Source organism: Bos indicus, chromosome X, assembly GCF_029378745.1.
Source record: "Bos indicus isolate NIAB-ARS_2022 breed Sahiwal x Tharparkar chromosome X, NIAB-ARS_B.indTharparkar_mat_pri_1.0, whole genome shotgun sequence".
In the NCBI taxonomy this organism is placed as follows: domain Eukaryota; kingdom Metazoa; phylum Chordata; class Mammalia; order Artiodactyla; family Bovidae; genus Bos; species Bos indicus.
Window position 1 is genome coordinate 4,294,331 of NC_091789.1, and position 26,223 is coordinate 4,320,553.

The window sequence follows — 26,223 nt, forward strand, 5'->3', positions numbered from 1 at the left end:
CTCCACCAGAAAATTACTAGAACTAATCAATGACTATAGTAAAGTTGCAGGATATAAAATCAACACACAGAAATCCCTTGCATTCCTATACACTAATAATGAGAAAACAGAAAGAGAAATTAAGGAAACAATTCCATTCACCATTGCAACGAAAGAATAAAATACTTAGGAATATATCTACCTAAAGAAACTAAAGACCTATATATAGAAAACGATAAAACACTGGTGAAAGAAATCAAAGAGGACACTAATAGATGGAGAAATATACCATGTTGATGGATTGGAAGAATCCATATAGTGAAAGTGAGTACACTACCCAAAGCAATTTATAGATTCAATGCAATCCCTATCAAGCCACAAATGGTATTCTTCACAGAGCTAGAACAAATAATTTCACAATTTGTATGGAAATACAAAAAACTTCGAATAGCCAAAACTTTCTTGAGAAAGAAGACTGGAACTGAAGGAATCAACCTGCCTGACTTCAGGCTCTACTACAAAGCCACAGCCATCAAGACAGTATGCTATGGGCACAAAGACAGAAATATAGATCAATGGAACAAAATAGAAAGCCCAGAGATAAATCCACGCACATATGGACACCTTATCTTTGACAAAGGAGGCAAGAATATACAATGGATTAAAGACAATCTTTTTAACAAGTGGTGCTGGGAAAACTGGTCAACCACTTGTAAAAGAATGAAACTAGACCACTTTCTAACACCATACACAAAAATAAACTCAAAATAGATTAAAGATCTAAACGTAAGACCAGAAACTATAAAACTCCTAGAGGAGAACATAGGCAAAACACTCTCCGACATACATCACAGCAGGATCCTCTATGACCCACCTCCCAGGATATTGGAAATAAAAGCAAAAATAAACAAATGGGACCTATTTAAACTTAAAAGCTTCTGCACAACAAAGGAAACTATAAGCAAGGTGAAAAGACGGCCTTCAGAATGGGAGAAAATAATAGCAAATGAAGCAACTGACAAACAACTAATCTCAAAAATATACAAGCAACTCCTACAGCTCAACTCCAGAAAAATAAATGACCCAATCAAGAAATGGGCCAAAGAACTAAATAGACATTTCTCCAAAGAAGACATACAGATGGCTAACAAACACATGAAAAGGTGCTCAACATCACTCATTATCAGAGAAATGCAAATCAAAACCACTATGAGGTACCATTTCACGCCAGTCAGAATGGCTGCGATCCAAAAGTCTACAAGCAATAAATGCTGGAGAGGGTGTGGAGAAAAGGGAACCCTCTTACACTGTTGGTGGGAATGCAAACTAGTACAGCCACTATGGAGAACAGTGTGGAGATTCCTTAAAAAACTGGAAATAGAACTGCCTTATGATCCAGCAATCCCACTGCTGGGCATACACACTGAGGAAACCAGAAGGGAAAGAGACACGTGTACCCCAATGTTCATCACAGCACTGTTTATAATAGCCAGGACATGGAAGCAACCTAGATGTCCATCAGCAGATGAATGGATAAGAAAGCTGTGGTACATATACACAATGGAGTATTACTCAGCCATTAAAAAGAATACATTTGAATCAGTTCTAATGAGGTGGATGAAACTGGAACCTATTATACAGAGTGAAGTAAGCCAGAAAGAAAAACACCAATACAGTATACTAATGCATATATATGGAATTTAGAAAGATGGTAACGATAACCCTGTGTACGAGACAGCAAAAGAGACACTGATGTATAGAACAGTCTTTTGGACTCTGTGGGAGAGGGTGAGGGTGAGATGATTTGGGAGAATGGCATTGAAATATGTATAATATCATATATGAAATGAGTCGCCAGTCCAGGTTCGATGCATGATACAGGATGCTTGGGGCTGGTGCACTGGGACGACCCAGAGGGATGGTATGGGGAGGGAGGAGGGAGGAGGGTTCAGAGATGGGGAACACGTGTATGCCTGTGGCAGATTCATTTCGATATATGGCAGAACCAATACAATACTGTAAAGTTTAAAAATAAAATTAAAAATAAAAAATAAAAAAAAAGAAAAAAATAATATTATATATGTTAGTTAGATCTCCTAACAATGGTGGGCATTTTACACGTTAAGCTTCATTTAATTCAAAAGAAAATGTAAGAGGAACGTGTTGTCAATATTCCCATTTTACAGATGAGGAAACTGAGGCACAGAGGCAGTAATGCAGTTACAAGAAGTGAAACGGATGATGTCTTTGAGACTGTATTTATCTACACTCAATAAACTTTGTGGAAAAGGGCATTGTCTATCTAGGTTGTTGGAGAAAAAAAACTCAATTTCAACTCTCTCTTCTAAAAAAGAAATGAAGTATTTTACTTAGATCTACTAAGTAACATCCTGGATGTGTCATATGCTCTGTTTCATTTAATTAAAAAGAAAAAGAGCACTCCCATTGTGTAGATGAGTAAACTGAGTCACAGAGGGATTAAGGAAGTGACTAATAAGTGAAAGAGATGCTTTATGGTGAGCGTATTTATGAACAGAGTAAAATTTGCAGAAATGGCACTGCCTGTACATTGTTGATGAAAAAAGCTCAATGTCAACTCCATCTATTAGGAAAAAAACAAAATTATGTGTGATACTTAGATCTACCAAGCAAAGTCTGTCTTGTTTTACCTGTTTGCCTGCATTTAATTCAAAAGAAAAACTACACAGAAGGTGTAATCAACGTTCCCATTTTATAGATGAGGAAACTGAGGCCCAGAGGTATTAATGAAGTAACTAGAAAGTGAAAGAGATGCTTTTTGGTGAGTGTACAGTCTATACTTAGGAAACTTTGTGGGAAGGTGCATTGTCGGTCCAGATCATTGGGGAAAAATCTAGATTTCAACTCATTCTTCCCCCCCAAAAAAACAAACAAACAAAATTAAGTGTGTTACTTCGACTGCTAAGCAATGTCCTCGGTGTTTAGAAGGTCCGCTTCATTTAATTGAAAACAAAATCTATGAGGAAATTGTTATCAATATTCCCATTTATACTTCAGGAAGCTGAGGCATTAATGAAATTGTTAGTAAGTAAGAGAGATGCTTTTGCTAACCGTATTTATCTATAGTTAATAAACTTTATGGGTAAGGCCTCATCTATCTAGAATGTTTAGGGGAAAAACTTGATTTCAATTCTATTAAAAAAAACCAATTAAGTATGTTACTTAACTCTACTAAGCATGTCCTCAGTGTTTTACACGCTCTGCTTCATTTATTTTTTTAATTTAAATTTATTTATTTGATTTGAGGCTAATTGCTTTACCAAAAAAATGCACGAGGAAGCTGTTATTAACATTCCCATTTTATAGATGAGGAAACTGAGACACATAGATAATACTGTCGTTACTAGTTAGGGAAATACATGCTTTTTGTTGAGCGTGTTTATCTATTTAGTAAACTGTGTGGGAAAGGGCATTGTCTGGCTAGAATGTTGGGGAAAAAACCCAATTTCAATTCTCTGTATTAAAAAAAAAATTAAGTGAGTTGCTTAGATCTTCTAAACAATGTCCTGGTTGTTTTGCATGCTTCTCTTCATTTAATCAAAAAGAAAATCTACAAGTAAAGTGTTATCAGCATTCCCATTTTATATATGAGGAAACTGAGGTGCAGAGGCTTTAAGAAAGTAATTAGTAGGTGAAAGATGATGTATCGGTGAGCCTATTTATCTATACTTAATAAACTTTGTTGACAAGGGCATTGTCTGTTAGATTTTTGGGGGAAAAAACTAAATTTCAATTCTCTTTTAAAAAATTGAGTATGTTACTTAACTCTACTAAGCATGCCCTGTGTATTTTACATGCTCTGTTTCATTTAATGAAAAACAAGAATCAGTAAGGTAAACGAAAATCTACAAGGCTGTGGGGTAAAAATAAAGATTTTAACACTCTTAAAAGAAAAAAAACCAATATTATGTATGTTAGTTAGATCTCCTAAGCAATGGTGGGTGTTTTAGACATTAAGCTTCATTTAATTCAAAAGAAAATCTACGAGGAAGGTGTTGTGTTGTCAATACTCCCATTTTACAGATGAGGAAACTGAGGCACAGAGGCAGTAATGATGTTACAAGAAGTGAAATGGATGATGTCTTTGATAGTGTATTTATCTACACTCAATAAAGTTTGTGGAAAAGGGCACTGTCTATCTATATTGTTGGAGACAAAATTGCTATTTCCACTCTCTCTTCTAAAAAAAGAAATGAAATCTTTTTCTTAGATCTACTAAATAACATCCTGGATGTGTCATGTGGTCTGTTTCATTTAATTAAAAAAAAAAAAAAAAAACAGAGCAGACCAGTTTTATAGATGAGTAAACTGAGGCACAGTGGCATTAAGGAAGTGACTGATAAGTGAAAGAGATGCTTTATGGTAAGTGTACTTATGGACACAGTAAAATTTGCAGAAATGGCACTATCTGTAGGTTGTTGGTGAAAAAAGCTCAATGTCAACTCAATCTATTAGGAAAAAAACAAAATTAGGTATGATACTTAGATCTACCAAGCAAAGTCTGTCTTCTTTTAGCTGCTTGCCTGCATTTAATTCAAAAGAAAAACTACACAGAAGGTGGAATCAACGTTCCCGTTTTATAGATGAGGAAACTGAGGCCCAGGGGTATTCATGAAGTTACTAGAAAGTGAAAGAGATGCTTTTTGGGAGTGTACAGATCTATACTTAGGAAACTTTGTGGGAAAGTGCATTGTCAGTCCAGATTATTGGGGAAAAATCTAGATTTCAACTCATTCTTCTGAAAGAAAAAACAAAATTAAGCATGTTACTTAGACTGCTAAGCAATGTCCTCGGTGTTTTAGACAGTCTGCTTCATTCAATTGAAAACAAAATCTACAAGGAAATTGTTGTCAGTATTCCCATTTATACTTCAGGAAGCTGAGGCATTAATGAAATTGTTAGTAAGTGAGAGAGATACTTTTGCTAACCATATTTATCTATATTTAGTAAACTTTGTGGGTAAGGCCTCATCTATCTAGAATGTTTAGGGGGAAAACTTGATTTTAATTCTATTAAAAAAAAAAAACCCAAATTAAGTATGTTACTTATCTCTACTAAGCATGTCCTCAGTGTTTTACATGCTCTGCTTCATTTATTTTTTTAATTTCAATTTATTTATTTAGATTTGAAGCTTTATTTACAAAGAAAATGCACGAGGAAGGTGTTATCAACATTCCCATTTTATAGATGAGGAAACTGAGAGAGACATTACTGTCATTACTAGTTAGGGAAATACATGCTTTTTGTTGAGCGTGTTTATGTATTTAATAAACTGTGTGGGAAAGGACATTGTCTGGCTAGATTGTTGGGGGAAAAAACCCAATTTCAATTCTCTGTACTAAAAAAAAAATTAAGTGAGTTGCTTAGATCTTCTAAGCAATGTGATGGTTGTTTTGCACTCTCGTGTTCATTTAATCAAAAAGAAAATCGATGAGTAAAGTGTTATCAACATTCCCATTTTATATATGAGGAAACTTAGGCGCAGAGGCTTTAAGAAAGTAATGAGTAGGTGAAAGATGATGTATCAGTGAGCCTATTTATCTATACTTAATAAACTTTGTTGATAAGGGCATTTCGTTAGATATTTGGGAAAAAAACTCAATTTCAATTCTCATAAAAAAATTGAGTATGTTACTTAACTCTACTCAGCATGTCCTATGTATTTTACATGCTCTGTTTTTTCATTTAATGAAAAATAAGAATCCATAAGATAAAAGAAAATCTACAAGGCTGTGGGGTAGAAATAAAGTTTTTAACACTGTTAAAAGAAAAAAAAAAAAAAAACAACCAATATATTGTGTGTTAGTTAGATCTCCTAAGCAATGGAGGCTATTTTACATGTTAAGCTTCATTTAATTAAAAAGAAAATCTATGAGGAAGGAGTTGTCAATATTCCCATTTTACAGATGAGGAAACTGAGGCACAGAGGCAGTAAGTCAGTTACAAGAAGTAAAACGGATGATGTCTTTGAGAGTGTATTTATCTACACTCAGTAATACCGGGGTCCAGCCCCATCAGGATCTAGGGATACCCTCAGGATGAACGGCGTCGGCGAGAGAGATGAAAGTAAAAGGAGAGAGAAAGAGGCTGATATTCTTTGGCGCCCAATATGGGGCAAAGATTCAGAGCACCTTTGCTCTGGAGTGAAGACGCAGAGCACCTTTTCGATTGGGTCTTAGAAGCCTGGGCAGAAAAGTGAACTCAGAGAGCCTCTGTGCTCCAGGGAATCAGCCTGAAAAAAAGAGATAGAGAGAGAAAGAGAGAGAAAGAGAGAGAAAGAAAGAGAGAAAGAATGACACGGGGAGGCCAAGCTCTGATGAAGCCAGGTCTGCAGCTTTATTTTTAAAGGGAGCTTTTATGCCCTGAGTCACACATTTCCAGACATGAAAGATACAAAGTCATGTAGAGTCAGCTCAACATTAGAGCAGTTTGACCTTCATTGGCACCAGGATGTTTTCTGCATACCTTTTCATTTACAAGGGTCTTTGTGTTATGTACATTATCTTTTGGCCCAGAGGCCTATTAACATTTTGTGACTCTTTCTTGATAAAGGTTTGTCAACCAGAAAACCTGCTTTCCCTTTATCTTTCCGGTCTGCAGTCCCCCTCAGGAAACAGAGCTACATTCTTATGGAGCAAAGGTGCAGTGTGTTACAACAAAGAAAGAACATATTAACTCAAGGGTCTTATGTTGTTCATTCCAAGGCTACTGCTTGTTTTTCTTGCATACCAACTATACTAGCTAATGCACTCCCAGGCGCACATTGGGTAAAGACCAGGAAACTCAGTAACAAACATTGCCTCAACATTGCTGTATTGTTTAATAAAGCTTTTTTAGCGCTCGAAGGTTATGCTTGGGGTGTTGTGAACAATCATGTGTGTTACTTACAAGAGTGTGGATAAACCTGCCAAGCAAACTAAAATACTAACAGAGGGGTTAAAGTTAAAATACTCCTTTTAAGACCAGGACACTTATCAACTAGATCCTTAAGTTGATTTTCTTCAGAGAAAGGTGGTCGGAGTTAGCACCCTGTTAATGTCAGAAGAGTTGGTGAAAAGCATAATATAGTAAACGGTAGACAGACAGACTTTGGTTTCGGGGTCGATGCTCGAGCAGGTCCAGGGAGTCCCTCGAGTCCTGATCCGCCTTGCCTGTCAGGTCTCCTCCGCGTGACCTTGTCATGGGTGGGATTTCCTGTGTTGGCTCCCGACACAATAAACATTGTGGGAAAAGGCACTGTCTATCTAGATTGTTGGAGGAAAAAACTCAATTTCAACTCTCTCTTCTAAAAAAAAGAAATGAAGTATTTCACTTAGATCTACTAAGTAACATCCTGGATGTGTCATATGCTCTGTTTCATTTAATTAAAAACAAAGAGCACTCCCATTTTGTAGATGAGTAAACTGAGGCACAGAGGCATTAAGGAAGTGGCTATTAAGTGAACGAGATGCTTTATGGTGAGCGTATTTATGGACACAGTAAAATTTGCAGAAATGGCACTGTCCATAGATTGTTGGTGAAAAAACCTCAATGTCAACTCCATCTATTAGAAAAAAAAAAAACTAGGTATGATACTTAGATCTACCAAGCAAAGTCTGTCTTCTTTTACCTGCTTGCCTGCATTTAATTCAAAGAAAAACTACACAGAAGGTGTAATAAATGTTGCCATTTTATAGATGAGGAAACTGAGGCCCAGAGGTATTAATGAAGTAACTAGAAAGTGAAAAAGATGCTTTTTGGTGAGTGTACAGATCTATATTTAGGAAACTTTGTGGGAAAGTGCATTGTCGGTCCAGAATACTGGGGGGAAATCTCGATTTCAGCCCATTCTTCTGAATGGAAAACAACAACAACAACAACAACGTTAAGTGTGTTACTTAGACTGCTAAGCAATGTCGTCGGTGTTTTCGATGGTCTGCTTCATTTAATTGAAAACAAAATCTACGAGGAAATTGTTGTCAATATTCCAATTTATACTTCAGGAAGCTTAATGAAGCTTATACTTCAGGGATTAATGAAATTGCTAGTAAGTGAGAGAGATGCTTTTGCTAACCGTATTTATCTATATTTAGTAAACTTTGTGGGAAAGGGCATTGTCTATCTAGAATGTTTGGGGGAAAAACTTGATTTCTATTCTATTAAACAAAAAAACCCAAATGAAGTATGTTACTCTACTAAGCATGTCCTCAGGGTTTTACATGCTCGCCTTAATTTAAGTAGAAAGAAAATGCACGAGGAAGGTGTTATCAGCATTCCCATTTTATAGAGGAGGAAATTGAGACACAGAGACATTACTGTCGTTACTAGTTAGGGAAATACGTGCTTTTTGTTGAGCGTGTTTATCTATTTAGTAAACTGTGTGGGAAAGGGTATTGTCTGGCTAGATTGTTGGAGGAAAATCCCAATTTCAATTGTCTGTATTAAAAAAAAAATTTGAGTTGCTTAGATCTTCTCAGCAATGTCCTGGTTGTTTTGCACGGTTCTCTTCATTTAATCAAAAAGAAAATCAACAAGTAAAGTGTTATCAACATTCCCATTTTATATTTGAGGGAACTGAGTCGCAGAGGCTTTAAGCAAGTAATTAGCAGATGAAAGATGATGTATGGGTGAGCCTATTTATCTATACTTAATAAACGTTGTTGACAAGGGCATTGTCTGTTCGATTTTGGGGGAAAAGAACTCAATTTCAATTCTCTTAAAAAAATTAAGTATGTTACATAACTCTACTAAGCATGTCCTGTGTATTTTACATGCTCTGTATCATTTAATGAAAAACAAGAATCAGTAAGGACAAAGAAAATCTATGGTCTTAAGATTACTTACGGTCTTCTCTGGTGGTCCGGTGGTTAAGAATCCACTTTCCAATGCAGGGGATGCAGGTTTGATCTCTGGTCAGGTAACTAAGATCCTGCATGGCTCGGAGCTACTTAGCACATGTGGCCACAACTACAGAGCCCGTGTGCCTTTATGAATTATCCCACATGCCGCAACTAAGACCTGACATAGCCAAATAAATAAATAAATAAGTAACTATTTTTTAAAAGATTACTTCACAGTCGTGAATCATGTGCACAGTATCCACCAACGGCCAATAAGAGGCCAGTAACTGTCCTGAGCTGACTAAGACACTGGGGCTCCCTGGTTCACCTCCAGATTCACCAACAAAGGTGAAATCCAGGGCCATCACCATGCAGACTCTAGTGGGACTCTGCCAGGTTCCTCATAATCTGCTTCCTGACCCCAGATTAGAGTTCCTTAGCGGGGATAGCCCATGAATCTCCCTTGAGGCCCTGGGATTGAGTGAGTAGACCCAGAGATGTCTTTGGGAAAGCCCTTGCCCAGATTGTCCAGAAGAGGGCACCTGAATACCATTTGTATGTTATTCTTTCCGTTGGTCTGTGCTGTGCTGAGTTGCTCAGTCCGGCCCTTTCCGAGCCCCCCAGGCTCCTATGTCCATGGGGATCCTCCAGGCTAGAATACTGGAGTGGGTTGCCATGCCCTCCCCCAGGGGATCTTCCCAACCAGGGATCAAACCCAGCCTCCCACATTGCAGATGGATTCTTTACCATCTGAGCAACCAGGGAAGCCCATGAATATTGGTATGGGCAGCCTATCCCTTCTCCAGGTTATCTTCCTGATCTAGAAATTGGTCTTGGGTCTTCTGCACTGCAGGTGGATTTCTATTACCAACTGAGCTACCAGGGAAGGCCCAACTTTTGCCACTTCTTCAGTAACTTTTTTTTAATTCTGTGGCCAGGAAGAGGGGAAAATTCTGGTTTGGGGCCTGCTGTGGCACCAGAGGTTCATAGCAGTTGATCTGATGGGTTATGTGGGATTCAGGCAAGTGAGCAGAACTGAGGCCAGTCTCCAGCATCAGCAGTATTCATAGCTCTGGAGTGCGTGTGCTCATCAGTGAGGGGCCATGCAAATCCTCCTTCTTTCTTGGCTGCCTGGCATTGACCCTAGTGAGGGAGAGCTCAAGACACATCGGTCCTTGTGGCACTGAGAAAATTCTCCCCGCTTCTGGGAAGCAGTGGGCTCTTTTTATCCCTCTACTTCTTTGTTCTGTCTGCTGTATTAGTGTCTTCATCATCTTCGTGGTAGCAAATGTTTATTGAACACCTACAGCTTGCCAGGTTTTCTTCTGAGTGCTCCACGTGAATCTCTTCATCTCCTTTTCAGCTCTATGAACTAACTACAATTAAGATCCCATTGTACGGATGAGGTTCAGAAAGCTGAACCAATCTGTTCAAAGTCACAGAGCCAGTCCATTGCAGAGCTCTGATTTGATTCTGAGTCCAGAGTTGGTCTTCTTCCTATGAAGCCAGCTGTCTCTCACACTTCCTCCTCCCCACCCACATGCCTCTCCCTCTCCAGGTCGGCTCAGCGGCATAGTCTCTGTGTGGGTCCCGGGTTTGCATGCTGGCCTCCAGGCAGTGAGCTCAGAGATGGCACTTAGCCAAGCACTTCCCTTTCTTTGTTGGGACGGAGGCATTGTCTTAACAGGAGAAACCAACCACTCCATATACAAGCACCATGGTTAAGGGCAGGGGCTCCAAACCTTGGAGATTTCATAGACTAGTAATATTAGTAAAATAAAACTGGGTTTGGACAGAAGTCATAATCTTTTCATTTTACCAATTAAGACCTTGTCATTCTCCTCTTCCTACTAATATTAATAACAGAAATAATATCTAAAGCTTATAGAGAAAGATTAGCATGTACCATATACTATTCTCAATCTTTCAATGAATTACCTGATATTATCCTCACAAAAATCATATTCAGTAGGCATTGTCGTTTTCCCCCATTTTGGAGGCAAGGAAATTGACAAAAAGAAACGTTTTGTAACTTACTCCTGACTCTGCTGAAAACCATTATAGTATATTGTCTCTCGTGTGTGTTTGATAAAAGATATTTTTAAAAGAAACCATCAAAGTACTTCCCTGGTGGTCCAATGGTTAAGACTCTACACTTCCACTGCAGGGGGCATGGGTTCAATTCCTGGTTGGGGAGCTAAGATCCTGAGTGCCACAGGGTGTGGCAAAAAAAAAAAAAAAAAAGAAGAAGAAAAGAAAAAAATTAACCATGAAGCACAGCCAGAGGCCCTGATCTCAGAATTTAGGAATAACCAACTAAAAGCACAGATGGTTCAGGGTTTGTCTTGGGAAAAGCAAATGCTGTCTCTCTCTCTTTCTCTCTCTCTCTCTCTTTTTGCAGTTTAATGTGAAAGTACTAATATGTGCTTTGAGAAGTAAACGTCTAGATAAATACTGAGACCTAAACCCAGTGACTGGCACATAAGAACACAGTACATACCAGCTGCGACGTTTATCATTGTAATTCCTTGTGGCACAACCCTGCAAACCAACCTCTTGCTGGGATGAAACTGACCAAGGCAACTCTAGAGACTTCCTGTTACTGAGGTCAGGTAAGTTTCTGTAACTGACGACACCCTCCTTCCCTCAGCTGTCTCCAATTTCCCCTCCTTGAATGAACTGAAGCAGAGGAGTTTTACTTCCCATTGATTGATATTGCTGTTGCCATCAGTTCTGTTTAATTGCTCAGTGGAGTCGGACTCGTTGCAATTCACGGACTGCCGTAACCGGGCTTCCCTGTCCATCAAGAACTCCTGGGGCTTGCTCAAATTCATGTCCATCAAGTCGGTGATGTCCCCTTCTCCTCCTGCCTTCAATCTTTCCCAGCATCAGGGTCTTTCCAATGAGTCAATTCTTCCCATCGGGTGGCCAAAGTATTGGAGCTTCAGCTTCAGCATCAGTCCTTCCAATGAATATTGAGGACTGATTTCCTTTAAGATTGACTGGTTTGACCTCTTTGCTGTCCAAGGGATTCTCAAGAGTCTTCTCCAACATCACAGTTCAAAAGCATCAATTCTTCAGTACTCAGCTTTCTTCACAGGCCAACTGTCACATCCACATATGACTACTGGAAAAACCAGAGCTTTGACTAGATAGGTCTTTGGCAGCAAAGTAATGTCTCTGCTTTTTAATATGCTGTCTAGGTTGGTCAGCGCTTTTCTTCCAAGGAGGAAGCGTCTTTTAATTTCATGGCTGAAGTTACTATCTGCAGTGGTTTTGGAGCCCCAAAAGATAAGTTTGTTACTGTTTCCATTGTTTCCCCATCTATGTGCCATGAAGTGATGGCATGCTCTTCCTTTTTTGATTGTTGAGTTTTAAGCCAGCTTTTTCACTCTCCTCTTTGACTTTCATCAAGTGGTCTTTAGTTCCTCTTCACTTTCAGCCATAGGGGTGGTCATCTGCATATTTGAGGTTATTGATATTTCTCCTGGCAATCTTGATTCCAGCTTGTGATTCATCCAGCCTGGCATTTCGCAGGATGTACTCTGCATATAAGTGAAATAAACAGGGTGACAATCTACTCGTTTCCCAATTTGGAACCAGTTTATTGTTCCATGTCTGGTTCTAACTGTTGCTTCTTAATCTGCCTACAGATGTCTCAGGAAGCAGGTAAGGTGGTCTGATATTCCCATCTCTCGAAGAATTTCCCACAGTTTGATGTGATCCACACAGTCAAAGGCTTTGGCATAGTCAATAAAGCAGAAGTAGATGTTTGTCTGGAATCCGCTTGCTTTTTCTATGATCCCACGGATGTCGGCAATTTGATCTCTAGTTCCTCTGCCTTTTCTAAATCCAGCGTGAACATCTGGAGGTTCTCAGTTCACATACGGTTGAAGCCTAACTTGGGGAATTTTGAGAAATAACATTGCTAGCATGTGAGATGAGTGCAACTGAGTGGTAGTTGGAACACTCTTTTGCATTGCCTTTCTTTGAGATTGGAATGAAAACTGACCTGTTCCAGTCCTGTGGCCACTGCTGAGTTTTCCTAATTTGCGGGTGCATTCAGTGCAGCACTTTCACAGCATCATCTTCAGGATTTGAAATAGCTCAGCTGTTGCCATAGCAGCACTCAAACTTTCCATCTGAAAACCCTAGGAAACAGGGAGTCATAAACTCCTTCTGAGGCTTCTGCTGCAGCTGCTTGCAGGTTGGATGGCCACTCAGGTATTTATTTATTTTTCATTGAAGGATAATTGTTTTACAGGATTCTGTTGGTTTCTGCCCAACATCAACATGAATCAGCCATAGGTGTACATATGTCCCCTCCCTCTTGAATCTCCTTCCCACTTCCCTCCCCATCCCACCCCTCTAGGTGGTTACAATGCCCCTGTTTGAGTTCCCTGAGTCATACAGCAAATTCCCAATGACTATCTACTTTACATATGGTAATATATGGTTCCATGTTCCTCTCTGTATGCATCATGCCTTCACTAAGGTATTGAGGGTTAGTAAGAGAGGGCTCCTCAAAAGTCATCGGCAGTGGTTCTCCCCATTCATCACCCAGACCCCAAACTTGACCATGCTCTTGACCTTTCACACCCATTCTGCCAAATAGCCTCTCATCAGGAAGGTAAAGGGAGAAAAGGAACTAGGAAAGGACAGGGCGTGCTGCTGTGCTAAGTCGATTCAGTCGTGTCCAACTCTCTGTGACGCCATGGACTGTAGCCCAGCAGGTTCCTCTGTCCATGGGATTCTCCAGGCAAGGATATTGGAGTGGGTTGCCATGCGTTCCTCCAGGGCATCTTCCTGAGCCAGGGATGGAACCCCAGTCTCTTGTGTCTCTGGGAGAGTTCTTTACCCCTAGCACCACCTGGGAAAGGCCCTTAGGAGAGAGGATCAAGAATGATTTCTCTCACTCATATGTGAGGATAAAATCCCAGCCTTTTCCTTCTCATGTTGGAGCACGGGGCTCCACGAGGGGGTTCTAAATAGGACCTTTCCATAAACAAACACCCTGCCTCATTGGCTTGGCCTTGGACGTCTTGGATTTGGCTCCAAGTCAATTCATCAAAAGCCATCCTTTTACCAAAAGTCAAGACACAATGACCAAATGAACAAGTGGGTCACTCTTTGAAGGATTAAGTTATTATATGTGACTAATGTGCCAGAGCTTACCAAACTTACTGACCTACCAAAAACTTTGTTGTTTTATGTATTTATTTCAACTTGCTACGTAACATACAAAAACGCACATATTTAATGTATATATTTTGACAAGTTTGGACATATATACTGGAGAAGACAATGGCACCCCACTCCAACTCTTGCCTGGAAAATCCCATGGAGCCTGGTAGGCTGCAGTCCAAGGGGTTGCTAAAAGTCGGACACGACTGAGTGACTTCACTTTCACTTTTCACTTTCGTGCATTGGAGAAGGAAATGGCAACCCACTCCAGTGTTCTTGCCTGGAAAATCCCAGGGACGGGGGAGCCTGGTGGGCTGCCGTCTATGGGGTCACACAGTTTCGGACATGACTGAAGAGTCTTAGCAGCAGTAGCAGTAGCAGGATATATGTACAAAACCATGATACCATCACAATGTTCTTATTTGTTTGAAGAGAAGAAATAATCTGTTTAAAATATTCTACTTATTTATTTTTCCGCGCTGGGTCTTTGCTGTGGCAGGAGAGATCTTCCATTTCATTGCAGTGTGGGGGCTCTTTAGTTGCAGCATGTGAACTCTTAGTTGCTGGGTGTGGCATCCAGCTCCTTGACCAGTGTTCCAACCCGGGCCTCCAGCATTGGGACTGCAGAGTCCCAGCCACTGAACCACCAGAGAAGTCCCAATGCTGTTATTTTTAAATCCAGAGTTTAATGCGGTTTTCTTTGGGCAAATTGGCATGGCCAAGGGCTGGAGAGAGCCAGTTCCATAAGGTTCTGGGCCTGGACACTCCCCCTCCCCATTCTTTAGTCCCTCCTTCCTCTGGGATAGGCAACTGGAGAAGACTCTCTTCCTCTGCCAGCAAATGATCCCCTCCCCCACCCCAACCCCCAGCTACAACCCCAACCCCCAACTTGGCTGATGGCCTGCTCCTTCTCCTCACATACCCTTTCCTGGGTGGTTTCTACCTGGGAATTCCATTTGAAGAAGAAAGGCAAGGTCTTCCTGCTTCTCTTAAATAATGTGATTATCCTGCATCAGTGCTCAGGGACCACCCCTCCTGGCTTGAGGCAGCACTCAACCAAGAGCCTTCTTTGCAGTATTAAATTAGCTGGAACCCAGGTTCTCCCCAGGATGTTGAAGGTGACAAAATATATCTGAAGGCCACATGATCAACTCTGAGCTGGGGAAGGAGGGCTAAGTTTTCCACCTCTGGGAGAGGGGAAATGTCTCACACTGGCCTAGACAGAGTTTCCTCTTGCATTTCCTCTACAGAGCCAGGAACTCCCCCTGCTGCTGGAGTGGTTTCCATCTGCGCCCCCACCCCACCCCGCATATCCTCCGCAAAAGGGAAGGTGGTGAACAGAACTGGGAGAGAACCAGATGAACACCCAGCTCCCTCTCCTCCATAAAGCCCTATGAGCAGCCCCTGTAAAAGTGGCCCTTGGGGTCCTTGCCTCTGGGAACACACTCTCCTTCCTTGGAGACTCAAGCGACCCGTCTTGCACATCTAGGTGGTCCCAGTGGTGCAGGGTGGGGGAAGGACGGGTGTTGGAGATGAGGGTGGAAGCGAATGGATGGGTCTCGGTACACCCCTCCTGGGCACGTGGGAAACTTCAGAGATGTGTGTGGCTTACTGATGGTGACTGTGGAGCAGCAGTTTCCATCAGATGCACTAACCCCATGTGACACACAGAACAAATATGCAGAGAATTCACTACTTTATTGAAAACACAGAAAACGGGCCCTAAAATAGTGGGTCAGTGACTCAGCATGTGTATGTAAGACACATGGCAGGCACTTGGCGGGCCCTGTGTGCTTGATGCTGAGGTATCGGAACTTCAATCTGGCTCAAAGGCACTTTCGACAAAGCTGTCATGGAGACCATTCAAGAGGAAACGGGGCTACAGAAAGGCCACCGGTGGTAGGGGACCAGGCAAGGCCGTGAGGGCAGCCGGAGTGAATGGAGGCTGGTAGAATCCAGGGCAGAGGAGGCAGAAACAGAGGGGGTAAGGGCAGCATGGGCATCAAGGGTGGCACGGGTGGCATCAAGGGGGGCACGGGCGGCAAGGGCATCACGTCCAGGGGCATCGGCTCCAGAGGGACCCAGACCCAATCCGGCTCCTGAACGAGGACGGTGTTGCAGGGTCCACCCCTGTTGCTGACCACACGGTGGGCCGGGAGCAGGGGCGGCGCATCTCTGAACCTCAGTGCTCTCTGATATTTCCTCCACCTGGCCCTTCTATGATTAAACCACACCTCCAGTCAGAGAGAAAAAGGGGGCTGGGTTAGTACATGGACCAGTTAATGTCAGACAGGAAAAAACGGAGCAGGGAAATCTTGGTGACTTGAAGATGGGAAACTACACCAGGAGAAGAAGCTATTTCCTTCTGGTTAAAATTTTTTAGGACATTTACTTAAAGGCCGTCCCATCAGCCCCCCTACCCCCCACCCCCAGCAAGTGAGCACTGATGATGTGCCTGGCTCTGGACTGGCTTCTCGCCTTGTCTCTCCTCCCACCTATTACTATTCGTGCCACTAACGCCACTCACTAGGCAGGCGCACCTTCGTGATGGGGGAAGTTGAGCACATGATAAAGTGGGTGCCTTTTAAAATCATACTGAGAGGAACGGGACCCATTTTGAATGACCCATCTTTGGTGCACAGTAAATAATCAATAGGCATGGGCTGGGTTTGTAAATAAAAGCTGTCCTCAGGGACTGCTGCGACGGTTATAGAGACGGAGCTGGTGTTGCCAGTGAGGTTTGGTCGTGGGGGCCCAGGGACTCTGTGGCTCGTCTGCTGACACCAGTGGAGTGCAAGCCCTGGACACAGCCTCAGTACCAGACTGCAGATCACAGAGGTTTAGACTGCTGCTGCTTAGTGGCTTCAGTCCGTCCGACTCTGGGCGACCCTATGGACTGCAGCCTGCCAGGCTCCTCTGTCCGTGAAACAAAGTCGGCCCAAAGTGACTAACATTCTTAAAATCTCGGCCGGCCAAGAGATGGCGGAGAGGACGCAACCACTGTTGCCTTTCTCAGCTCTGCACTCTCCACCCTGCCCCGCCCTCCAAATTTGCCCAGGCTCAGGACCCAGTCAGCTCCCTCTGCTCTGGGTGCGGCTGCAGGACCTTGGACCAGAGTCTCTCGTGCCCAGCACAGCCCTGCTCTCTAGGCGCTGCCTCTCAACCAGGAGAGCCTCATTGTCCCCTCAGGATTAAGGCAAGAGCATGCAACCTGCACATTAGGAAGAGAATTGATAAACACGTAGGTCAGGATTCACCAAATGGCTCCTTCCGAAATATGAGCCAACTTTCAACAACTGAAAGAAAAACCTGTGCTGTGGGTGCCACTGCTCCCTCAGCATCCCACTTGTTGGAATTACATCATATTTAATGTTTTTGGATGTTTTCACTCTGCAAGTTTTACATGAAACCAAAGGCCTCCTCTCTCTATCGCCTCATTTTTCCTCTCCCATCTTAGTATCTGGGCCCTTCTGATGCATGAATAGGTAGTCTTAAGGAGCCACATTAATAAAGCTCACTTTGGAGGTGGGGGGATAGAGTGTACCAGGGATCAAATCTGCATAAAGATAAACAAAATGCAAAACTGGCTAACTGAAGTGCTGGCGGCTACTACTTCCATATTCCCTGTATTGCTTTCATAGAGTAACTCTTGCTGTATGTGAAAACAAGGGGAGGTGTGCATTAAATATTTCTTTGGGAAGTTCGTGCCATAGAATTTGGAAATAGATGGGAACATTCTCTCTTTTCCCTTATTTGTTTCCTGTGGGTCCTGTTCCCCTTCAGAACTCCATTAAGAGACCACTATGTAAACCCCGGAGAAGCATGTCACCAGGTTTTCTCTCCCAGTGAGCTTGCTTTGCCTTCATGAGAGAGCAGAGGACGGGGCCTCCCAAGCCCTGGCCAGACCTGACTGTGAGCCCAGCCCCTGGCCTTAGGCTCCCAGCCTTGCTTTGCAGACTCCCACCCCCACCCCCACCCACATCCCCACCCCCACCCCCACCCCGACCAGGTCTGCAGCCCGCATCCTTCACTGCCCTCACACAGGGGCTCGGCAGCAAAGCGAATAATAAAACCTTCCTGATTTTTCTTCCTTCCTTTCTTAATTTTCTACTTTGAAAAAATATTCCCTTGATACAACTTACTCTGTTCAAAGAACAAATATTCAGTTTCTGTGCCTGGAGGTACCAAGTAAATGGGCAAGTACTTCAAATTAACACAAGTAAACTACTGGCTGAGAGCCATGGACCATGGGCCATCAGGGAGAAATTCTTCAAAACCAATCCCTGAAAACAGTATGAAAAGGGCAGAAAAAAATCCTTACACATTAGAAATTGCTCAAAATAATATTCACTCATACATCTGGTAGTTTCATAATGTTACATATATGCAGTATCTCCAATAAATATAGTAATAATGCCCAATTTTCAAAGACTCAACTTAAAATATATATATATATATATATATATATATATACATATTTCAACAAATTCCTAAGGGTTGCAAACCTTTCCTTCATCTCCAACATAATGCACAACCTTCTATGTTAGCAATGTTTTCAGGCTGCACTTCAAACAATTTGAGAAAATTAAAATTTACAGCTGAAACTCTACACTGTTGTGAGTGTGAGTATGTGTGTGCTCAGTTGTGTCTGACTCTTTGCAACCCCACAGAGCCTGCCAGGCTCCTCTGTCCACGGTATTTTCCAGGCAAGAATACTGAAGCAGGTTGCCATTTCCTACTCCAGGAGGTCTTCCTAAAATAGGGATGGACCCCACGTCTCTTGTGTCTCCTGCGTTGCTCTACCAAACACACAAAAACAACAGCAGGAGGATCCGGCACTTGGAATTTTAAATCATGCCCCTCCCCATCAGTCTCAGCTAAACTAAACGTACGTTTGTTGCTCATATGTTGCGTCCTGAGGTGAATTATTCCCTTATCGAAATGCCTAAATATTTGAAAATTCACTCCTTGCAGAAAGAGCTGATGCCTGGCTTAAATATTTTAAAAAATTTACTATACATGGACCCCCTTGCATGCTTACTCGCTCAGTCGTGTCTGACCCTTTGTGACCCCATGGACTGTAGCCCACCAGGGCCCTCTGTCCATGGGGACTCTCCAGGCAAGAATATTGGAGTGAGTTGCCACTCAAGGGGTGGACCCCCTTAAAACCCAGCTATTTGGTGCATTAATTTGAATAATTCCCAAGTCAGACTCAGTCCCAACATGAGTCCACAGAGAATTGCCCCCTAAAGGATATCAGTGTTAGAAAGAGTTTACTTTACTGAAGAGGTATCTATTCTGGCCCCAAAGTCCAGAAGTTCCAATCTTACTTTCCAAACATAGTGAAGGCTACAAAAACAAACCAATCTGAGAATGTCCAGGACAAGGTATCCAGTTCCCAAAGTGGGTTTTAGAATGGCTGTTACGCCAAACTGCTTTTTTCCAGTTTACTCACCTGCATTCTATCTTCAGTCACTCCCATGCGTCTTGCAAGCTCCTGTCTGAGGGGGAAGAATTACAAATATTCAGCACTTGACATTATGCATGAAATGAAATGTATGTTGTACATTTCTCACTATTTAAGATATTTACTCAGAGAGTAGCCAAGATAACAGCATAAGAAAACTCTGAGCTTACTTCCTCCCTTGGGCACACCAAAATTACAACTATATACAGAGAAGTTATTGATGAGAATGACCTGAAAGATGAGCAGACAAGATCTTCCACAACTACAGATATGAAGAAGGAGACACGGTAAGATGGACAGGAAGGGTGGAGAAGGGGTATAGTCAAGACTCACACCCACAGGTCGGCAACCCATACGTGCTGGGCTTAGTCGCTCAGCTGTGTCCCACTCTTTGGGACGCCATGGACTGGAGCCCACCCGGCTTCTCTGTCCATGGGGATTCTCCAGGCAAGAAAACTGGATTGGATTGCCAAGCCGTCCTCCAGGGGATCTTCCCAACCCAGGAGTCGAACCCAGGTCTCCTGTATTGCAGGTGGATTCTTAACCATCTGAGCCACCAGGCAACCAGTATACAGGAGGATAGAAGGAAATGGTAACCCACTCCAGTATTCTTGCCTGGAGAATCCCATGGACGGAGAAGCCTGGTAGGCTACAGTCCACTGGGTCGCAAAGAGTCGGACATGACTGAGCGATGTCACTTACTTACTTACTTAATTATAATTGAAGAGATTCACCACAAAAGCACGGAGTCTGAGCACACTAGATTTCCTAGCCTGGGGTCCTGAGCTGGGAAGATAAGCCCTCGGAACATTTGGCTTTGAAGGCCAGCAGGGCTTCCTTTCAGGAGATCCAGGAGCTGTGAGAAACTGAGACTCCAGTCTGAAAGGGTGAACCCCAAATGTCACATGCTCCGGGACCCAGGGCAGAAGCAGTGATTTGAAAGGAGCCTCGATCAGACCTACCTGTTGATCTGGAGAATCTCCTGAAGAGGCAAGAAACAACTACAGCTTACCCTGGGGACACAGATGCTGGCAGCAGCCATTTTAAGGTGTTTGTTGGACCGTGAGCACTCTGCTGCTGGCAAGGGCCAGTTTGAAATCCTCCCTCTAGATTATTAGTATTGTGACCCAGCCCTCCCCCCAGTCTATTGGCACTAATCCTGGCACACCCCAAACCAAGCCGCTAGCCAGGCAGGGTCACAGCCTCACTCAGCAACAAGTCATTTGCCATAGGAGCTTCTGAGTCCCCAGTCACCCAAGAACCACGCTTGCCCACCAGAGGTCCCAGGACCCAGCCCCAAACACCGGTGGGCCAGCAGCCTATGCACTAGGCAATGCCTGGTAACCACCAGACCAGGGGTCCACCCATGGTACTCAGCCCACCACAATGGAAGGGCTCATGCAGCCCATATAGAAAGCACTCCTGGAGCATATAGCTCTGATGACCAGAGGAAGTGACAGAGTGTATTTAATGTGACCAAAGGGGGAAAATCTACAGCAAAGAATACTCTACCTGGAAAAGCTATCATTCAGAGTTGAAGAAGAGATAAAGACTTTTAGAGACAAGTAAAAGTTAAGTGTTCAACAGCACAACACATGCTTTACAAGAAATGTTAAAAGAACTTGTCTAAACAAAAAATAAAAGGCTATTAACACAAATAAAAAAGAATAAAAAGTAAAGTTATACGCTTTTACACAGCAAAGGAAGCCATAAAGAAAACGAAAGTCCACAGGTTTACAAAATAGAACAAAGTATTCATGAATGATGCAATCGGCATGAGCTAAATTTTCAAAATATGCAAACAGCTCATACAACTCAACAACAACAACAAAAACAACCCAATCAAAAAAATGAGAAGACCTAAATAGACATTTCTCCAAAGAAGACATGTGTGCGTGTGTGGGCACATATGTGCTCTATCGTGTCCAACTCATTGTGAATGTATGGGACTGTAGCCCCAGGACAAGAATCCATGTGGTCACAAAGAGTTGGACACAAATGTGCGCACACACAGACGTGTCTTCTTTGGAGAAATCTCTGTTTTGGTCTTCTGCCCCTTTTTTGATTGGGTTGGGTTTTTGTTGCTGTTGTTATTAAGTTGTATGAGCTATTTCTGTAGTTTGGAAATTATGCCCAGACATTTTTTCATAGAAGTCATATAGATGGCCATCAAGCACATGAAAAGATTCTCAACACTGCTCTTCCCACATCTGGGCATATATCTAGAAAAGAGCAAAATTCTAATTAAAAAAGATACACATACACCGATGTTCATAGTGGCACTGTTTACAACAGCTAAAACATGGAAGCACTCTAAGTGTTCATCAACAGATGAATGGATAAAGATGTGGTATGTATATACAATGGAATATTACTCAGCCATAAAAAGAAGGAAATTCTGCCATTTGTGACCATGTGGGTGCACCTGGATAGTGTTAGACAAAGTGAATTAATTCCAACAACGACAAACATTATAAGATACCTCTTACGTTCAGAATCAAAAAACAGTAAAATGAACTCTTTTACAAAACAGAAACAGACTCACAGAGGTAGAAAACAAATTTATGGTTACTGAGGAGAGAGAATAAATTGGGAGTATGGGATTAACAGATGCACACAACCATACATAAAATAGATAAACAAGAAGGATTTACCGCATAGCACAGGGAAGGTTATTCAGTATCTTATAATAAACTGTAATGGAAAAGAATGTGGAAGAGAATACATATACAAACATATGTATATGTAAGCATAACCGAATACACTAGCTATATAAACCTCATGGTAACCACAAACCAAAAATCTATAATGGACACACATACAACAAAAGAGAAAGGAATCCAAACATTACACTAAAGAAAGCCATCAAATCACAAAGGAAGAGAGCAAAGAAGAAGAAAAGAACAAAAAGAAAAGAATTAACAAAATGGCAGAAAATATATACCTATCAATAATTACTTTAAATATACATGGAATAAATGCTTCAATTAAAACACACAGACTGGCTGACTGGACACAGAAACAAATCCCACATACACACTGCCTACAGGAGTCTCCCTTCACATCTAAATACTCAGACAAAAAGTGAGAGGATGGAAAAAGGTATCCCATGCAAATGTAAATCAAAAGAAAGCTGGGGTAGCAACACTTGTATCAGATAAACTAGTCTTTCAAACAGAGACCATAACAAGAGAGAGACATTACATAACGAACATAGAATCAACTCAAGAAGATGTAACAACTGTAAATATATAGGCACCCAACATAAGAGCACCTATGTTGAGTACAGTAGGTACTAACAAACATAAAGGAGAAACTGACAGTAAACATGGTATTCAGGACTGTGACACCCCACTTACATCACCGGACAGATCATCCAGACAGAAAATCAATAAGAAAACACTGACCTCAAATGACATATTACACTTAATGGACTGATAGAGCATCCCATCCAAAAGCAGCAGAATACATGTTGACGTTTTAGGAATGTCGACATTTTAGGAATCAGTGAACTAAGGTGGACTGGAATGGGTGAATTTAGCTTGGATGACCATTATATCTACTACTGTGGGCAGGAACCCCTTAAAAGAAAAGGAGTAGCCATCACAGTCAACAAAGGAGTCCGAAAGGAAGTACGTGGATTAAATCTCAAAAACAACAGAATGATCTCTGTTCATTCCCAAGGCAAACCATTCAATATCACAGTAATCCAAGTCCATGCCCTGACCAGTAATGCTGAAGAAGCTGAAGTTGAATGGTTCTATGAAGACCTACAAGACCTTCTAGAACTAACAGCCCAAAAAAGATGTCCTTTTCATTATAGGGGACTGGAATGCAAAAGTAGAAAGTCAAGAGATACCTGGAGTAACAGTCAAATTTGGCCTTGGAGTACAGAATGAAACGGGGCAAAGGCTAACAGAGTTCTGCCAAGAGAATGCACTGGTCATAGCAAACACCCTCTTCCAACAACACAAAAGAAGACTCTACACATGGACATCACCAGATGGGCAATACCAAAATCAGACTGATTATATTCTTTGCAGCCAAAGACAGAGGAGTTCTATACAGTCAGCAAAACCAACACTGGGAGCTGACTGTGGCACAGATCATAAACTCCTTATTGGCAAATACAGACTTAAATTGAAGAAAGTAGGGAAAAGCACTACCCCATTCAGATATGACCTAAATTAAATCCCTTACAATTATACAGTGGAAGTGACAAATAGATTCAAGGGATTAGATCTGATAGACAGAGTGCCTGAAGATCTATATGGACAGAGGTTCATGATATTGTACAGGAGGCAGGGATCAAGATCATCCCTAAGGCAAAAAAATGAAAAAGGCAAGATGGTTGTCTGAGGAGGCCTTAGAAACAGGCTATGAAAAGAAGAGAAGGGAAAGGCAAAGGAGAAAATGAAAGATATACCCATTTGGATGCAGAGTTCCAAAGAATAGCAAGGTGAGATAAGAAAGACTTCCTCAGCAATCAATGCAAAGAAATAGAGGAAAACAATAGAACTGGAAAGACTAGAGCTCTCTTCAAGAAAATTAGAGGGGGCGGTCCTAAGATGGCGGAGGAATAGGACGGGGAGACCACTTTCTCCCCCACAAATTCATCGAAAGAACATTTGAGAGCCGAGCAAATTCCACAGAATAACTTCTGAATGCTAGCAGAGGACATCAGGCACCCATAAAAGCAGCCCATTGTCTTCAAAGGGAGGTAGGACAAAATATAAAAGATAAAAAGAGAGACAAAAGAGGTAGGGATGGAGATCCGGCCAGGCAAGGGAGTCTTAAAAAAGAGAGAAGCTTCAAAACACCAGGAAATACTCTCTCCGGCGGGTCTGTGGCGAGCCTTGGAATCTCAGAGGGCAAAATAACCGGGAGGAAAAATAAATGAATAATCAAAACCCACAGATTATGTGCCCAACAGCAACTCCCAGCGGTGCAACAGCCCAGATGCTCACATCCCCCACTAGCAAGCAGGGGAGGGACAGGGAGGAGTGGGCACCAGATAACCACGATGGTGTGATCCCTCACCTGGAGCCGGACATCCTGGAATGTGAAGTCAAGTGGGACTTAGGAAGCATCGCTTCCTACAAAGCTAGTGTAAGTGATGGAATTCCAGTTGAGCTATTTCAAATCCTGAAAGATGATGCTGTGAAAGTGCTGCACTCAATATGCCAGCAAATTCGGAAAACTCAGCAGTGGCCACAGGACTGGAAAAGGTCCAATCCCAAAGAAAGGCAATGCCAAAGAATGCTCAAACTACCGCACAATTGCAGTCATCTCACACGCTAGTAAAGTAATGCTCAAAATTCTCCAGGCTAGGCTTCAACAGTGCATGAATGATGAACTTCCAACAAGAGATCAAAGAGCCAACATCCGTTGGATCATCAAAAAAGCAAGAGAGTTCCAGATAAACATCGATTTCTGCTTTAATGATTATGCTAAAGCCTCTGACTGTGTGGATCACAATAAACTGTGGAAAATTCTTCAAGAGATGGAAATGCCAGACCACCTGACCTGCTTCCTGAGAAATCCGTATGCAGGTCAGGAAGCAACAGTTAGAACTGGACACGGAGCAACAGACTGGTTTCAAATTGGGAAAGGAGTTTGTCAACGCTGTATATTGTCACCCTGCTTATTTAACTTATATGCAGAGTACATCATGAGAAACACCGGGCTGGATGAAGCACAAGCTGGAATCAAGATTGCGAGGAGAAATATCAATAACCTCAGATATGCAAATGATACCACCTTTATGGCAGAAAGTGAAGAAGAAATAAAGAGCCTCTTGAAGAAAGTGAAAGAGGAGAATGAAAAAGTTGGCTTAAAACTCAACATTCAGAAAATTAAGAACCTGGCATCTGGTCCCATCACTTCATGTCAAATAGATGAGGAAACAGTGCAAATGGTGGCAGACTTTATTTTTTGGGTCTCCAAAATCACTGCAGATGGTGATTGCAGCCATGAAATTAAAAGACGCTTGTTCCTTGGAAGAAAAGTTATGACCAACCTAGACAGCGTATTACAAAGCAGAGACATTACTTGGCCAACAAAGGTTCATCTAGTCAAAGCTCTGGTTTTTCCAGTAGGCATGTATGAATGTGAGAGTTGGATGATAAAAGCTGAGCGCAGAAGAATCAATGCTTTTGAACTGTGATGTTGGAGAAGACTCTTGAGAGTCCCTTGGCCTGCAAGGAGATCCAAGCAGCCCATCCTAAAGGAAATCAGTCCTGAATATTCATTGAAAGGACTGATGCTGAAGCTGAAACTCCAATACTTTGGCCACCTGATGGGAAGAACTGACTCATTGGAAAAGACCCTGATGCTCGGAAAGATTGAAGGCAGGAGGCGACGGGGATGAAAGAGGATGAAATGGTTGGATGGCGTCACCGACTCAATGGACGTAAGTTTGAGTAAATTCCGGGAGTTGGCGATGGACAGGGAGGCCTGGCGTACTGCAGTCCATGGGATTGCGAAGAGTCAAACACGACTGAGCAACTGAACTGAACTGAACAGAACACATTCTCATGTGCACACGGAACATTCTCCACAAAACAAGTCTCAGTACATTTAAGAAAACTGAAATGGTATCAAGCATCTTTTCCAACTACAATGCTGTGGGACTAGAAATCAACTACAAGGAAAAAAGCTTAAAAAAACACAAACACATGGAGGCTAAACAAAATGCTACCGAACAATGAATGAGTCATTGAAGGAAAAAAAAAA

At 42.1% G+C, this 26,223-nt stretch overlaps 1 protein-coding gene across 2 annotated transcripts in view; it reads right to left on the reverse strand.

Moving 5' to 3' along the window:
• The window catches only part of LOC139180915 (rhox homeobox family member 2-like), a 65,864-nt gene that overhangs the window by 32,367 nt on the left and 7,274 nt on the right, over window positions 1–26,223 (reverse strand). Inside the window, exons 3-4 of one of the 2 annotated variants that reach the window (XM_070783521.1) lie at window positions 19,477–19,522; window positions 15,364–16,255 (exon numbers count right to left, since the gene is read on the reverse strand). The exons of the other annotated variant lie outside the window; for it this stretch is intronic. Of the exons in view, the coding sequence (XP_070639622.1) occupies window positions 15,872–16,255; window positions 19,477–19,522 (430 nt within the window). The 3' untranslated portion in view covers window positions 15,364–15,871. Of the gene's footprint in view, window positions 1–15,363; window positions 16,256–19,476; window positions 19,523–26,223 lie in introns of those variants that run through there. 2 annotated transcript variants of the gene reach the window in all.